Source organism: Hypanus sabinus, chromosome 20, assembly GCF_030144855.1.
Source record: "Hypanus sabinus isolate sHypSab1 chromosome 20, sHypSab1.hap1, whole genome shotgun sequence".
NCBI lineage: Eukaryota > Metazoa > Chordata > Chondrichthyes > Myliobatiformes > Dasyatidae > Hypanus > Hypanus sabinus.
The window spans coordinates 60,957,972-60,974,839 of record NC_082725.1 but is presented as its reverse complement, the minus strand read 5'-3'; the positions used below and the strand labels follow the sequence as shown (position 1 = coordinate 60,974,839).

General features: G+C 40.4%; 1 protein-coding gene across 1 annotated transcript in view; it reads right to left on the bottom strand.

Annotated features, from left to right (window-relative positions):
* Nucleotides 1-2,969, bottom strand: part of elovl2 (ELOVL fatty acid elongase 2) — a 112,552-nt gene extending 109,583 nt beyond the window's left edge. Inside the window, exon 1 of the mRNA XM_059945598.1 lies at nt 2,889-2,969. Within this exon, the coding sequence (XP_059801581.1) occupies nt 2,889-2,921 (33 nt within the window). The 5' untranslated portion in view covers nt 2,922-2,969. The remainder of the gene's footprint in view (nt 1-2,888) is intronic.
* Between the last annotated feature and the right edge of the window lie 13,899 nt (nt 2,970-16,868).

Here is a 16,868-nt window from a genome sequence, read left to right as displayed (position 1 = left end):
TCTGCACCTGCTCTAAAGCTTCCACATCCTTTCCATAATGAGGTATGCAAAACTGGGCACCACATTTCAAATAATGTCTAACAATCGAAGTTCATCCAGCTAGAATATCTTCCAAAGATGCTGCTTAATCTGCCAAGTATTTTCAGCATTTACTCCCAGTTCCTATAGTACTTGCATTAATATTTTTAAGAATGCTTTTATCATTTTATCACTTGATAAAATGATACCTCTGTCCAATGCAACAACAACAGATAGTCATCTAACGATGTGGAAATTGACCAGGTACATCCCATCAATAAAGAAAGGAAAAAATAATCTGACAAGTTTCAGTCTCAGCAAGCTTCTTTCAAACATGAAAGTGACAGAAGGTGTTGTCAGTTTTAAGAGGCATATAATTCACCAATATTTGGTTGCTCCTGTCAATTTGGGTGCTGCCAGGAACAGCTGGTTTCATCACTAATTACAGCCAAAAAAGTCACATGCCAGTACTAAATTGAGTATAATTGCCATTGCTGTCAATTAAATTTAATAAGAATCAGGGAAATCTCTCTGATGGCTGAAGTTATCCCCAACACAATGTGCTATTGTTGGGTGAGGTCAATCACCTGAACTTCATGGCATCGCTACAGGAGATCATTAGAGCAAAGTCACAGTTCCAAATATCAACAGCTGCTCCACCAACAATTTTTTCTCCAGCATATGGTCCGAAACAAGGACCATCATTCAAGGATTGTACATGTTCAGTCCCATTTGTCAAGTGGTCAGATACTGAAGAATCCCATGTTTTCACTCACAAAAGTTAGCAACACTCAGGCTTTGGCTAAAAAGTGGAAAGAAATGTCTTTGTCAAGCAGGTGTCAGGCACTGTCCATCTCTAATCATGCCCCTTGACATTTAACAGCACTGCCACCGCTGAATCCTGTTCTACCAACATCCTAGAACCAGAAATTTAGTTAGTCAAGCCATGATATGCTGACATCCAAAATCTTTCCACTATTGAGATGAGATTTACTTCACTTGTATGGATAAGAACAGAGCTCGAGATTCAGGAAACATAAGCTTTCAGTAGACAAAAATCAGATATCTTGCTCCCATCTTTGACACTCAAGTGGGTGGGTGGGATTTCAAGTGTTGGTGAGTGAGGGGGGAGTGGGATTTGATGGGTTAGATTAAAATAAAGAAGCTTCAAGGAAGGAATGAGGAAGCACCATATGGCAGCCTTCAGAAGATGCTCTCATTATTTGTACACTGCTCAAAATTCATAGTAAATTTTATTATCAAATTACATATATGTCACTATGTACAACCCTGAGATTTACTTTCTTGTGGGCATAATCTGCAAATTTATAGAATAGTAATCAGAACATTTTCATTGAAATATCAACCAGCGTGCAGAAGACAATGAACTGTAAGTATAAATAAATAGCAATACAGTAATATGAAATAATGAGATTAAGAGTCCTTAAACTAAGATCATTGATTGTGGGAACATCTCAATGGAAGGCCATTTGTTCAAGAGCTTGATGTTTGTGGGGTAGAAACTGTTCTTGAACATGTTGGTGCCAGTCCTGAGGCTCTTGTACCTCCTACCTGATAGCACCGGCAATAAAAGAGCATGGCATGGGTGGAAGGGATCTCTGATGTTAAATGCTGCTTTCTTACAACAGTGTTTCAGCTAAATGTGCTCATTGGTTGTGAGAGCTTTACCCGCGATGAATTGGGCTGAATCCATTTATGTCGGGTAGCACCGAGTTATTTCCCAGCAACCGTGTGTTCCATAGTGCGGATGCATGAAAGTGAAAGAGACTGCAGAAACTAGAACCTCGACAGTGCTGTTAGAACCAGAGTCGAGCAAAATCTGTGGATGTAAAATATATGTAAACATTTATGACAATCGTCCTCGAATTGATAGGGATGGTCCCAATTTACAAACGGTCATCAGGCATATGATACTGCTCGGCCCCCGAGCTCTTTCAGAGTTCTGATTTTTGAACTGCGCTGCCTGCTACCACTATCCATTTCTGCTCTGAAGATGGCACGAAAGTCATTTCGTATTTATCAATCAAATGGGCGAATACCATGTTACGCTATTTGCAATGCATGGCTGCTCTCAATGCTGTAACTAGAATCCCGATTAGGTACAGGGTTACAAAACAAAAAAAAACAATAGTGAGAGAGACGCCAGCCAGCTGGACGCTCAAATGTCTCCGGTCCTCCTTTAGAAATGTGGGTCAGTTACTGCATTGATTATGACGAAATACTTCTATTCATTTGGGCAAAGCGCTGACACTAAAACTTGCCCGGCTTTGCATTCTGAGATTTCATTTGGCTTTTCCTTCTTAAAATTTATTCAGAGGTAACTGAAAAATCAATGGGCGTAGATGTTTAACTCACAATGAATAGGACTAAGACACGGGGGTGGGGTGGGCGGTATCAAGTTAATACGTCAAACACAATTGTATTTATTTTTCACTGATGGATTTCCCCCCGTTATGAATTGTATCACTGCGAAAGAAACATCAATTAAACACCTACCGTTTGCCTGTCAGCAAACATGATATAAAATTTGTTAAATTTTATAATCAGTGATCAGTAAACCTCCGAATCTAAGCTTCTTTACGGTGTCGATTCCTTTGTGTATTTCACCCACCCAAGCTCAGTTCACTTCCAGTGCGCCGATAGAGGCAAAATCGCGCATAAAAGGTCACATCTTGAAAATTCCAGCATGGCTTTACTTGGGGAAGCTGAGGAAACTACCAACATTCAGACAAAAGCTGTCACCAAATAATAAGTTATTTGAACAGTAGAGACATGCAACAGCAACTCGTTATGAACGAACCTGATCCAAAATGAGTGCATTGGTAAAGATGCACCCATATAAGTCTTACCGGGATTCTTTGGAACATTTTGCTACCTTGCATGCACGCCGGACAGCTCACCGGTTCTCCGTCTGACCACCAAGCCGACAAGGTGATTGACAGCATTCCGGGCGGCCAATTCCTTATTGGTCAAGACATCCTTTCTCTCCATGGCAACGAGTGGCGTCCGCTACACATGCGCGCGCACACTGCCAAGGGCTCGCAAAGGAGCGGGGAGGCTGCAAGGCGCTGATTCCGGGCTTTGCTTGTAATGGGTGCTGAGTATGCATTCAGTGTATCATGTGTAGGAAAGCAAAGAATCAGAGATAAGTAATGTGTTTGGTGATTTGTCAGCCCAGCTGCAGTCATTTCTGAAAAACTGCAAACACCCAGCAAGTCAGGCAGCGTCAATGGAGAGAGTATGGAGAGTCTAAGATCCTTCTCTAAAGAAGTTTAAACATTTTCTGTTTTAATTTCAGATGAAGTTGAAGAAACAGGTACAATTATTTGTATTTATTTATTTTTTACATCCAAAAGAGTACAATTCTTTATGTTGCATCTTTGTCACAATGTACAAGCAATAAAGATGGGAAATGTGGGAGGATATTGCTCAAACACTAAAATCGTATATTTAATTGTTTTGTATACATGTATGTACAGTCAGATACACAGTTAAACTGCTTAAAAGACATTTGGACAGGTTTAGCATAGGAAAGGTTTAGAGGGATAACAGAATCAAGTTCATTATCACTGTCTTGTATGATATGAAGTTTGTTGTTTTGGGCAACTATGTTGCAAAGATATAAGACAAAAAACCAACAAGGCAGTGTTCCTGGACCGTTCAGAAATCTGATGATGGAGGGGGAAGAAACTGTCCACAATATGTTGAGTGTGGGTCTTTGTTTCACTGTACCTCCTCCCTGGTGGTAATAAACCGAGGGCACGTCTCCTACGGTGAGGGTCTTTAATGATGGATGTCACCTTCTTTAGGCACCACTTCTTGAAGGTGTCCTCAATGGTGAGGAAGGTTGTGCCTATGATGGAGCTGCCTTAGGTCTATAAACTTTTTTTGGATAGACTTCTTAGCATGAACCAGATGGATGGAAGGGCCTGTTTCAATTCTGTACAAGTCAACATTGTACCATTTCTTGGAATGCCCACACAGAATGGACGAGTAGAGGTAGATACAGCAATGTACGGCTAAACTATTCAGTCATAAATTGGCAGCATTGTCAGCTAGTAGGAAACATTCCTGGAGGTTTGATTTATATACAACTAGTGGAGCCACTGCCTCAGAACTCAGGAGATCCTAGTTCAATTCTGACCTTTGGTGCTGTCTGTGTGGAGGTTGCACATTCTCCCCCTAACCATACAGACGTCTTCCCACATCCCAAAGGTAATGGGCCGTTGCAAATTGCCTGTGGTGTGTTGATGAGGGAGAAATACATGGAAATGTGTGAAGAATAAAATAGGTCAGGCTATGATAAGTATCAAAGTAAGTTCCTCATTGTTAAAATGGAAAATGGTGCACCAATCTCTATGACTATACTGTTCATTAATATCTTAGGGTCCAGATGGGTGGTGCAGCTAGCTCCTGGCATTTGGGTTCAGTCCCAATCTTGGGTGCTGTATACTCCATCCCTACTCAACAAATGTGTTCCATTTGTCTATAAATGGGAAAACACACAAAAACCACCCAATCCGAGTGATTATACCATAAGAACCAGGAATAGGGATGACTTGTAGCTTATTTGTGGGTAATGAACAGATTCCATTTTTACTAATGTCCATAAGACAAATTTGTCCGTAGTTCAGAAAATACACAAAATCACTCAATATGGTAATCACACCTCCATTGTATTGTCATGAAGGTATCAAAACACATAATAATAATAATAATAATAATAATAATAAGCAATTTCTGAAAGTGAAGAGAGAAGAAAAATTAGTTCTGCTGTTCATAGGAATGATCATTGGCTTTTTGAATGTAATAACATAATGGGAGCTCGTTCATGTGTAGAGGTATTCGTAATTTGGGTGCTCGTAACAAGGGAAAGCTTGTACACATGAAATCTCCATGATAGTCCTGTGACTGCATGAATTCCTCCATTGTGCTTAAAACAATTTGGTTAACTAATTACCTACAGTAAGTTCACCCCGGTGCAGGCAATTGGCAAAAGAAAAACAGTCAAACAGGAATTGGTAGGCAAGTGAGAGAAGATAATTGTACAGAAATAGAAGGGGAGGAAAGGGATTGATTTGCACATTTTGTTGGGATTTGGCATTCACTTGATGGGCTGAATCGACTCCACTGGCTTTGAATATATATCGTTTGTGAAGTTTTCATGCCAGATATTGTATAGGATGTGACCCAAGAGAAGGGAGGAGGGTAATCTGAAGGCAAAGATGGTACATGTGGACAGAAAAGGAACATTAATTCCAATGGTAAAGTCAAAGGTGAGTTTGTCATATACACAAGTCCAATGAAAAAAAAACTTACTTGCAGCAGCATAGAAACATAGAAAACCTACAGCACAATACAGGTCCTTCAGCCCACAAAGTGGTGCTGAACATGACCCTAACTTAGTAATTACTAGGCTTACCTATAGCCTTCTATTCTACTAAGCTCAATGTACCTACCTAAAGCGTTCTTAAAAGACCCTATCATATCCGCCTTCGCTACCGTTGCTGGCAGCCCATTCCACACACTTACCACTCTCTGAGTAAAAAACTTATTCCTGACATCTCCTTTGTACCTACTCCCCAGCATCTTAAACCTGTGTCCTCTTCTGGCAAACATTTTAACCCTGGGAAAAAGTCTCTGACTATCCACATGATCAATGCCTCTCATCATCTTATACACCTCTATCAGGTCACCTCTCATCCTCCATCACTCCAGGGAGAAAAGGCAGAGTTCACTCAACCTATTCTCATAAGGCATGCTCCCCAATCCAGGCAACATTCTTGTAAATTTCCTCTGCATCCTTTCTATGACTTCCACATCCTTTCTCCAGTGAGGCAACCAGAACTGAGCACAGTACTTCAAGTGGGGTCTGACCAAGGTCCTATATGGCAGCAACATTACCTCTCGGCTCCTAAATTCAATTCCATGATTGATGAAGGCCAATACACCATACTCCTTCTTAACCACAGAGTCAACTTGTGCAGCTGCTTTGAGCATCCTATGGACTTGGATGCTAAGATCCCTCTGATCCTCCACACTGCCAAGAGTCTTACTATTAATACTATATTCTGCCATCATATTCGACCTACCAAAATGAACCACTTCACACTTATCTGGGTTGAGCTCCATCTGCCACTTCTCAACCCAGTTGTGTATCCTATCAATGTCCTGCTGTAACCTCTGACAGTGCTCAACACTATCCACAACACCTCCAACCTTTGTGTCATCAGCAAACTTACTAACTCATCCCTCCACTTCCTCATCCAGGTCATTTATAAAAATCACGAAGAGTAAGGGTCCCAGAACAGATCTCTGAGGCACCCCACTGGTGACTGACCTCTATGCAGAATATGACCCGTCTACAACCACTCTTTGACTTCTGTGGGCAAGCCAGTTCTGGGTCCACAAAGCAATGTCCCCTTGGATCCAATACCTCTTTACTTTCTCAATAAGTCCTGCATGGGGTACCTTATCAAATGCCTTGCTGAAATCCATATGCACTACATCTACTGCCCTTCCTTCATCAATGTGTTTAGTCACATCCTCAAAAAATTCAATCAGGCTCATGAGGCTTGACCTGCTCTTGACAAAGCCATGCTGACTACTCCTAATCATATTATACCTCTCCAAATGTACATAAACTCTGCCTCTCAGGATCTTCTCCATCAACTTACCAATCACTGAGGTAAGACTCACAGTTCTATAATTTCCTGGGCTATCTCTACTCCCTTTCTTGAATAAAGGGAATAGAGATAGCCCATTCACAACCCTCCAATCCTCCGGAACCTCTCCTGTCCCCACTGATGATGCAAAGATCATCGCCAGAGTCTCAGCAATCTCTTCCCTCACCTCCCACAGTAGCCTGGGGTACATCTCATCCAGTCCCGGTGACTTATTCAACTTGTTGCTTTCCAAAGTCTCCAGCACATCCTCTTCCTTAATATCTACATGTTCAAGCTTTTCAGTCTGCTGAAAGTCCTCACTGCAATCACCAAGATCCTTTTCCATAGTAAATACTTAAGCAAAGTATACATTAAGTTCCATACACACTCTCCCACTGTCACTCTTGATAGGTCCTATTCTTACATGTCTTATCCTCTTGCTCTTCACATACTTGTAGAATGCCTTGGGGTTTTCCTTAATCCTGCTTGCCAAGGCCTTCTCCTGGCCCCTTCTGGCTCTCCTAACTTCCTTCTTAAGCTCCTTCCTGTTAGCCTTATAATCTTCTAGATCTCTAACATTACCTAGCTTTCTGAACCTGCATCAGAGTATCAGATAAGCAGCATTCATAAGAAAAACAAAGGAACACAATTACAACAAAAATTACATTAATTTATTAGAAATTAATAGCTTTGCATACAAGTTGCAAAAGTAACTGAGCACTAATCCGTTTCTGCCAATAATTAACAAAATTTCACAGGTAGTTTTAAAATATCTGGCATGAATAGGTGAAAAACATCAATGAGCAATCTTTAAATTGCATATACACTCTGAAACTGTATCTAAAAGATTTCTGCAATTTATATAAAGGGATAAGCAATTTAGGTGATGTAGAGATTAGTACTGCCACATAGTTCGAGCTGATCTCCAGGACTGCCTGTGTGGATTTTGCACATTTTCCATGTGACCATGCTTACACCAGCTGCTTCCATTTTCTTCCACATCCCAAATACATGTTGGTTGGTAGTTTATTTGGCTACTGTAAACTGATGGGGGGAGGGGTGTGGGATGACAGGCTTCTGAGCTGTGTGTGTCAGACATGGGTATTAGCAGCACTGGGGCCCCGCAGGGGGCTGTATTGGTTCCCCTCCTGTTTACCCTGTATACCTTGGACTTTAGATACAACACTGAGTCACATCATCTGCAGAAATTCTCTGATGACTCAGCAAGAGTTGGGTGTATTAAGGGAGGATGGGAAGATGAATATCGGGGCCCTGGTGGAGAAATTTGTCAAATGGTGCAAGCTGAATTATCATCAAGACAAATAAGATGGTGATGGACATTAGGAAAACTAAGCCTGCACTGCTCTTTGTTATTATCGATGGTGAGGAAGTGGATGTGCCGAGGTCCGACAGGTACTTTGGGGTGCACCTGGATGACAGACTTGAATGGAGCATTAACACAGAGGATGTGTACAAGAAGGGCCAGAGTCATCTCTACTTCCTGAGAAGATTGAGATCTTTTGGAATATGCAGGCTTCTCCTTCACATGTTCTGCTAGTATGTTGTCGCCAGTACAATTTTCTATGTGGTCGTGTGCTGGTAAATGGCTTCAATACAGGTGATGCCAACAGGCTCAATAAAGGCTGGCTCTGTTATAGGAGTAAAACTGGACACTGGAGGCTGTGATAGAAAATCCTAGCAATTCTGGACAAAGTTTCTCACCCTCTGCTGGCTGAACAGAGAACTTTTAGTAATAGACTAAGACAACTGTGTTGCTCCAAAGAGCACCATACCAGGTCATCCTTACCCTTAGCCATCAGGTTCTATAATGAGTCAACCTACAGTGGGGAAGTGATGACCCCTTCCTGTTAGACTGTTTGATGTAACTTATTTTTTATTCTTTCTTACTTCTCTTCTAATATTTATATATTTGTATATCTGTGCACTTGTAATGCAACTGTGACACTACAATTTCCTTGGGATCAATAAAATATCTATTGATCAGAGGAGAATTGCTGGAGCAGTGGAGGACAACTGGGTGCCACAGTAACTCAGCAGTTGGCATGATGTTATTATGGCCTGAAGTTCTGAGTTTATTTCTGGTGCTGTTCTCTAAGGAGTCTCTGTATGTTATCACCATGGGATGTGTGTGTTTTCCCTGGGTGCTCTGCTTTCCTCCCACAGTCCAAACACATATCACATAGGCTATTTGGTCATTGTAAATTGTCTCATGATTTGGTTAGGGTTAGTCAGGGTTGTGGGGTTGCTGGGACAGCATGAAATGAAGGGCCGGAAGGGCCTATTCAGTGCTGTACTGCTAAATCAATCAAACAAACAAACAAATAAATAAATAAATAGATTAAGAGGAAGTAAATGGGAGAATGGGAATGACAGAATTACTCTGGGAGTCAGGATAGGTTCAGTGAGCAAGGATGTTCGGATTTGTACCTCTGCCATTCCAAACCCATTACTTTTAAGCAGCTTTGAAAATTTATGCTATGGAAATAATTCAGAAGATGTGTTGCTCCGGTAGTTGAAAGTTGGGTTAAGTTGTTCTTCAGTCTTGGCATTTTACTTGCAAATGTTTTGTCACCATAAAAGGAGACATTGCCACTGTTGATCCATGGGCAGAGAACAGGGAGAGTTGATCATGCCACTTAACAGCCAGTTGATGTTCATTGATCCTTGTAGATAGTTTCCTCCCAGTTTGCTGATGTAATATTTACTGCAGCCCCCACATTGGATTTTGTAGACCACATTAGTCTTGTCTTATAGCTTGGGTAGTTCTTTTAGTCTGCAAAGTACTCTCCTCAACATTGCTGTTGGTTTGTGTGTGACTGAAAATCTATGTTCATGGAGCAGTTGAGTTGTCATTTCCAAGATATTTCAAATGCATGGAAGGACAACTCATTTGGTTGCTTCTTGGTTGGTGCAAATACTTTAAAGAGATGTTTCTCCTCTTTATTTTTAGTTCTGCTGTGTCTCTGCTCTTTGGAACAAAGTTTTGATACAGCTCTTCTTATGTGCATTTGGGTGCATCAACTGACTGTAAAGCAGCATGACCAACTCTCCTTAGTCTCCACTAATGAAGATCAAGAGTGGTAAAAATTCAACAGTGTAATCGGTGGAAGTCTACTGTAAGCAAACATGGGGCATGAAAGAGAATTTCTAGAAATGTGGTTTTCCGCAAACAATTCTGTAAACAAACATGTAGATCTTGATCCTACTTATGAGCCAATGCAGTCAAAATTCTAGATCACAACGTGTGAAGTTCACCGCATAGCCAAAGAGTGACAAGAGTTTCTCCCCACATCACAACAGTGTTTCTAAAATGACTTCCAATCAGTTGATTGAAAACCATTATAAAGGCCAAGTGTTCAGAGGACACACCACAATCATCAGCTGATGATGTCACATTGCATAGTGATGAAATGTTTGCAAGCAAATTGCCAAGATCTAAGAACAACTCAATCCAACCCATTAAGCTATTTTCTTTTATTTAAATCTCATCTACCAGGTGATGAAATGTCCTCCAATTTTAGTCTTCAGTTCAAAAACCTTCCTTGGGCTTTCCAATGAAATTCCTATTGCTTCATTAGTTGCACCTCTCATGCTATTGCTCCTAATCATCACATCACTGTTACACTCCAAGCTCTGAAAAAGGAGGCATTCCCCATTCTCCTCATCTTTCACGCTCAACTTTCAATAATTTTCCTATCACTCTTCCTCTTTTCAACCTCTCTTTATCAAATCTGCTGTCAAGTCTCTCCTAGATCCTTATTCATGTCAGTTCTGACACACTCAACTCACTTCCCCATTTGCCTTCTGGTCCAAATCTTCTGCTCATTGGACTTCTGAATCTACAGATTACAACTTAATTAATTAAAATGAGACAATCTGATTGCATTTTCTTTCCTCCAAGTACAGCGTATCTGATCACAATCCACAACAAAACCAGAACAGATAACTTGGGCTTTAACCATTGCTTGTGAAAAAGTGTTGTTCTATTGTTTGATGATTCTGTAAAATTATTTGGCTGAGAAAATACACTCAGTGGCCACTTTATTAGGTACACCTGCTTGTTACTGCAACTAATCAACTAATCATGTGGCAGCAACTCAATGCATAAAAGCATGCGGGTGTGGTCAAGAGGTTCGATGTGATCTAAATGACTCTGACTTATGGAATGTCTATTGGTGCCTGATGGGGTTTGAGTATCCCAAAAACTGCTGATCTCCTGGAATTTTCACCCACAACATTCTCTAGAGTTTATAGAGAATGGTGTGAGAAACAAAAAAATAAACATCCAGTTGAGCGGCAGTTCTATGGGTAAAAATACCTTGTTAATGAGAGAGGTCAGAGGAGGGTGACCAGACTTGTTCAAACAGAAGAGCATACTGAACAGACAACATGATGAACCGTGAAGCTGATGGGCTACAGCAACAGAAGACCATGAATGTACACTTAGTGGCCACTTTATTACTGTAGATACAGGTGGACCTGATATAGTGGCCACTGAGTGTATGTAGTATCTACATGGAGGTAACTCAGATATTTTGAAGCATCATGAAAGTCCCTGATCCAACAGCTTACAAAGGCAAACACAAGATCAGCAGGATTGACTTCAGGAAGTGTGATAGAGCTCCAATGCCAGCTGCAAAATATTGTATTCACCATGGAGACACCCAATTTGAATCACCTGTGAAGAGAGTACTTCTATTTTTGGCACTTGAATAGCAAAAAAATTTATTGTAGAACTACGCCAACATAACTACATTACACATTATTCCAGAAGTCACCTTGTGCACTCTACTCTCCACATTCTCCATTGACTGTGAATTTCTTCTGGATGCTCTGGTTTTTCCCCAAGGCACAGAGATGCAGAGATTGGTAGCAGGTAGCATTGTAAAGTGCTCCACCAAGTGTGCAGCAATCTGAAGTGGGATGTGCAGCAAGTTAAAGGAAAGTATGTGGAGGAATAGGTTTAAGGTGAGAGAGAGAGAGAGGAAATAAATACAAAGTGGGAGAGAATGGATTTAAAAGGGTCCTGAGGGGCACCTTCCAGCAGAGTGGTGTGTATATGGAATGTGTTGCTAGAGAAAATGGTTGACACAGGAGCAATAACAATATTTAAAGTACATTTGTACAAGTATGTGGGATAGGAAAGATTTAGAGGGATGTGGGCTAAATGCAGTCCAATGGGTCAACAATTTGCAGAAAGAACACAGTGAGTCAAGTAGCATGTGTGGGAGGAAAGAAAATACTAACTCTTCAGTTTAAAAAAAAATCAGCATTAGGACTGAGAAATGGAGAAGTGAGATCTTAACCTGCCAAGTTCCTCCAACAGATCAACAAAGACAAAATACTGGAGAAACTCCACAGGCCAGCATCTATGGAAAAGAGTAAATCATCCACGTTTCGTGCCAAGGCCCTTCAAACAACTTCAAACAAGAGATCCTTCAACAGATTGTTTATTGTTCCAGATTCCAGCATCTGCAGTCTCTTGTGACACTGGGAATCTTGGTCAGTGTATACATGCAGGGCTGAAGGGCCTGCTTGCATGTTGTGTTACTCTATGAATGGGATCTCTTACAGCCAAAAGAGATTCACTTGGTTGAATATCCTCCTTTTATGCTGTAAGGAATTGTTAAGCCCTGTTTGAAAAAGTTTTAGATCTTTTACCAATTTATGGGAGTCCCCAGCTCATCTCTGTCCAAAATGAAGAAAACACAAAGGGAGGGGGCATAGAATGCCAGTGTGAATAACAGAATCAGCCCCAAATTCCCCCAGTACCTTAAGTTCAATATGCGGTAGAGTCTGCAGATCCCATGTTGGCATCATCAATTACCCATAGAACTGGAATGAAAGCAGGGCATCCTTGATTCTGAGAGGTACTCTTGGAAGAAGGTTAATAAAACTAATAAATAAATTGGAAAAATGCAGAATAAAGAATGGTGAAAGGAAAAGAATAAAAAGGAAGTCGGGAAAGAATAAAAGAACGTGAGGGCAAAATAAGAATGTGGGGGTTCACTGACTGTTAACATAAAGCAGAATCTAGTAAACTTAAGCAGGGATATATACAGAAAAGGATCGCAATTGGCTTGACTTGTGGCCAAAATATAGCGTGATAGAATCAAATTTCTGACACAGAATGTGACTCTTCGGCCTGTCATGCCCATGTAATTGAAAATGCTGCTACCTAGCCTAACCCTGCCTTGTAGCCCTGGACAAGGACGAGGGAGAGGGAGGGTTGTTACAAGTTGATATCCTCAAAAACCAAATGATCAGGAAATCTGCTTCCACATAGATCATCAAATACATCCCAAACTGCCTTTTTAAAGTTACATCTGGTGATATGAGAACCTCTCCTTAGTTACATATCTATTCTCATTGCACAAATAGTGGAAAATGATCACTCCCCACTGTTGTGTTATTATGCACTTTCCAGTTATAAACACTTAATACATTATCCCTATACTCCTAACCATCGATCAAGCACACCAAACAATTTCCTTCCAGAAAGTCTCCCAATGCTGTCCTCACAAACTACTCTCTATATACACGTGACTGTGTGGCTAGGCATAGCTCAAATACTATTTATAAATTTGCTTATGATACAACCATTATTGGTAGAATCTTGGGTGGTGATGAGGGGCCGTACAGGAGTGAGATACGCTAATTGGTGGAATGGTGCCACAGCAACAACCTGGCACTCAATGTCTAACCTGTTATCATTACACTTTTCCAGGATCTGTTTCCTATACTATAAACCCACACCATATCACCTTATTGTTCCCATTTCCACTCACACTTTCCAATACCAGGTGTTAAAAATGCAATATCTATTCTTTCCCTAAACTTCAACCACAATTAACCCATAAACAACTCAAATTTCCCTAGCTCTATAAGACCATAGAACAGCAGAATTATGCCCATTGAGTCTGATTCACCACTGCATCATGGCTGATCCTGGATCTCACTCAACTCCATACTCCTGAAAGATCAGGAAGTGATCAACTTCCATCTTAAATATTGTTACGTACTCGTGACATGACAGTGGTACCCTTGTCACATGACTAGGGTTGAAGCAATACTGGACTTGAGGTAATGGTCTTGTGATGGCGGAGTGATGTCATTTTCCCGCCAGTAGAGATCATGTGACAGGTTTTTTTTACAGGTTATAAAAGGAAGACCCCACCCTGTGAGGAGGGGCAGTTCGTGGCTGGATTTGCCAAGTTGACTTCATGCCACTGCGTGATTTAATGTGATGACACAGTTTAGTTGAAGGATGAAGTTTTTATCTAATGCCTAAAGTTTAAAAGGTCATTGCCAGCAGTTTCTTTACAATACTGCTAGTTCAGAAATCATTGGAGAGTGAAGATCGGAGTTCGGGAGTTAAAGATCGAGGAGAATCGATTTTCGACGGTGAAACGGGTTCGACCTTATTTAATCCTTATTTGGAAGGAATTCGTTGACTGTTCTCGTGTTAATCTCTGTGGGATAGCAGCAGATTGAGGACAGTGTGATAAAGGAAAGGTCAGTGCCTTTAAGCCATTTCGTTTCGTAAATTCTTCGTGGGAAAAGATCGTCGCCGGGGATTGAAGCAAAATGACGTGAAAGAGAATTTAAATTGTCTTATAAAGTCGCTCCTTTTAAATGGACTGTGAGCAATTTTTGAACTTTTGGCAAAACTACTTTAAAGAACTGTTTGAGCTGCATCGCTTTAAGAACTGTTTAAGCTGCCGCACAGCAGCTGATTTCCGGTTACGTTAGTGTTTGTTTACTTTTGGGGGGTTTGTTTTCAGTGTTTAATAAACGTGTTGTTTGTTATAAAGACCCTTGCTGAACTCGTATATTTATTGTTGCCTGAATACGTAACATAAATATGGGGGCTGCGTCCGGATTGGATCGTTTGAGTTTAAATGCTTGCTAACTTTTGAATCGGTGTTTTGGAAAAGGGGAATTCTCGATTCTTTTGTTTGATTGGCTTGTGAGTGTTTTTCGGTGACAATGAATATTGATGAGTTTCTGGCTTCGCCAGGCGCGGAGTTGTTGGCGAAGGCAAAAAGTCTGAGGTGTCTGGGATAGCTAGTAGATTGCAACTTAAAGGTATTTTGATGACTACATCTAAGGCTGTAATACAGAGAAAAATCGCGTCACACTATGTGGATTCGGGTGTTTTTGATGATTCGATTTTAGAGTCTTTTCCAATAAGTGATCTGGAGATGCAGTTGCAAATCGAACAAATGATGTTGGAGCGTTGTAAGTTAGAAGCTGAACAAAAACAGAGAGATTTTGAATATGCAATGGAGGAATTAAGGTCTGGGAAACAGTCTTCTGGTTCTAAAAAACCGTTTGTTGCTAGTCAAGAAATTAAATTGGTCCCTCCATTTAGTGAAACAGAAGTGGAAAGATATTTTCAACATTTTGAAACTATTGCTCGGATGTTAGAGTGGCCGAAAGATAAATGGTCAGTGTTGTTACAGAGTGTAATTAAAGGTAAAGCTCAACAAGTTTACACAGCTTTAACTGCAGCGCAAGCACTTGATTATGATATTGTGAAGATGCATGTTCTAAACGCATACGAATTAGTCCCAGAAGCTTATAGGGAAAGATTCAGAAGTTTGAGAAAGTCTGTGGAAAAAACTTATGTGGAATTTGCCTATGATAAAGCTGTGTGTTTTGAGAGATGGCTTTCTTCTAAAAATGTAAATGGGGACTATGATACATTGAGAGAGCTGATTTTAATGGAGGAATTTAAAAGAAGCATTCCTGTTGAAGTAAGGACCTACTTAAATGAGAGGGTTACTGATAAATTGCAGGACTGTGCTAGATTAGCTGATGAGTATGTTTTAATCCATAAGAATAAATTTCCTCAGGGCAGAAATTTTAAGAGGAAAAATAACATGGAGACTCAAGGTAAATCAGAAATTAAATCAGAAGTAAATGAGAAAGGTAAGGAGGAAGGAAAGCCTGTGAAGGAAAGACAGTTTGGTCTTATTTGTAACTATTGTAAGAAACCTGGCCATGTAATAGCTAACTGTTTCAGATTGAAAAAGAAAGAGAAGGAAGCAGTTCCAGATGCTTGTGTGCAACATACTGAAGCACCTGTAAAGTTACAGGGTTTGATAAACACAAATGAGGTTTTGTTAGAGTCTGACCAGGTTAAAAAGGGATATGATCATTTTATAACTGAAGGATTTGTATCCTTGAAAGAAGGGTCTACTCTGGTGCCAATAAAAATCCTTAGGGATACTGGAGCTTCTCAATCACTGATGTTAGACAGTGTGTTGAAGTTTAATGAAGAGTCTGATACTGGTGAGGTAAATTACATAAGAGGAGTTGGGAGTGAATTTATGTCTGTACATTTACATAAAGTAAAATTAAAATCAGGGTTAGTTACAGGATTTGTTAAAGTAGGATTACAGCATAGCTTACCTGTGAAGGGTATTTCTTTATTGTTAGGTAATGACTTGGCAGGTGGACAAGTTTTTCCTGAAGTGTATTTGACAATGGAGTCAGAGGAACCAGAGTTGAATTCTAACACAGATTCTTCCTGTGTTGTGACTAGAGCTATGGCTAAAAAGATTGATGTGCAGAATGAGGTTGTTACTCAGGACTGTTCAACTCAGGATTCAAGTTTTGAGGATGTGTCAGAGACTTTCTTATCTTCATTGTTTGAACAAGATTCTTGGAGGAAGTCTGACTATGAAGATTTATCTCTGTCTCAGAAGGAGATGATAGCAGAGCACAATAGGGACTCTGAGATTATAAAGTTAAGAGAGCAAGCTTTACTAGGTAGTGAAATTGAGAAAGTGCCAGTAGGATATTACTTGGGAAAAAGGAGTGTTGATGAGGAAGTGGAGATTGCCTACAATTCCTGCAAGTGAGGATTGGAATGCTGTTTACCAGGTAGTTGTCCCGAAAGTTTATCGAAATGAGATTTTGACTTTAGCTCATAGTGTGCCTTTAGGTGGACATCAAGGGGTAAGGAAAACTGTGGACAAGATTTTAAAACATTTTTACTGGCCTGTTCTAAGAAAAGATGTGGCGATGTTTTGTAAAACATTGCCATACTTGTCAAATTATGGGTAAACCAAATCAGGTTACACCAGTAGCTCCATTACAACCTATTCCAGCATTTGGTGAACCATTTTCTAAAGT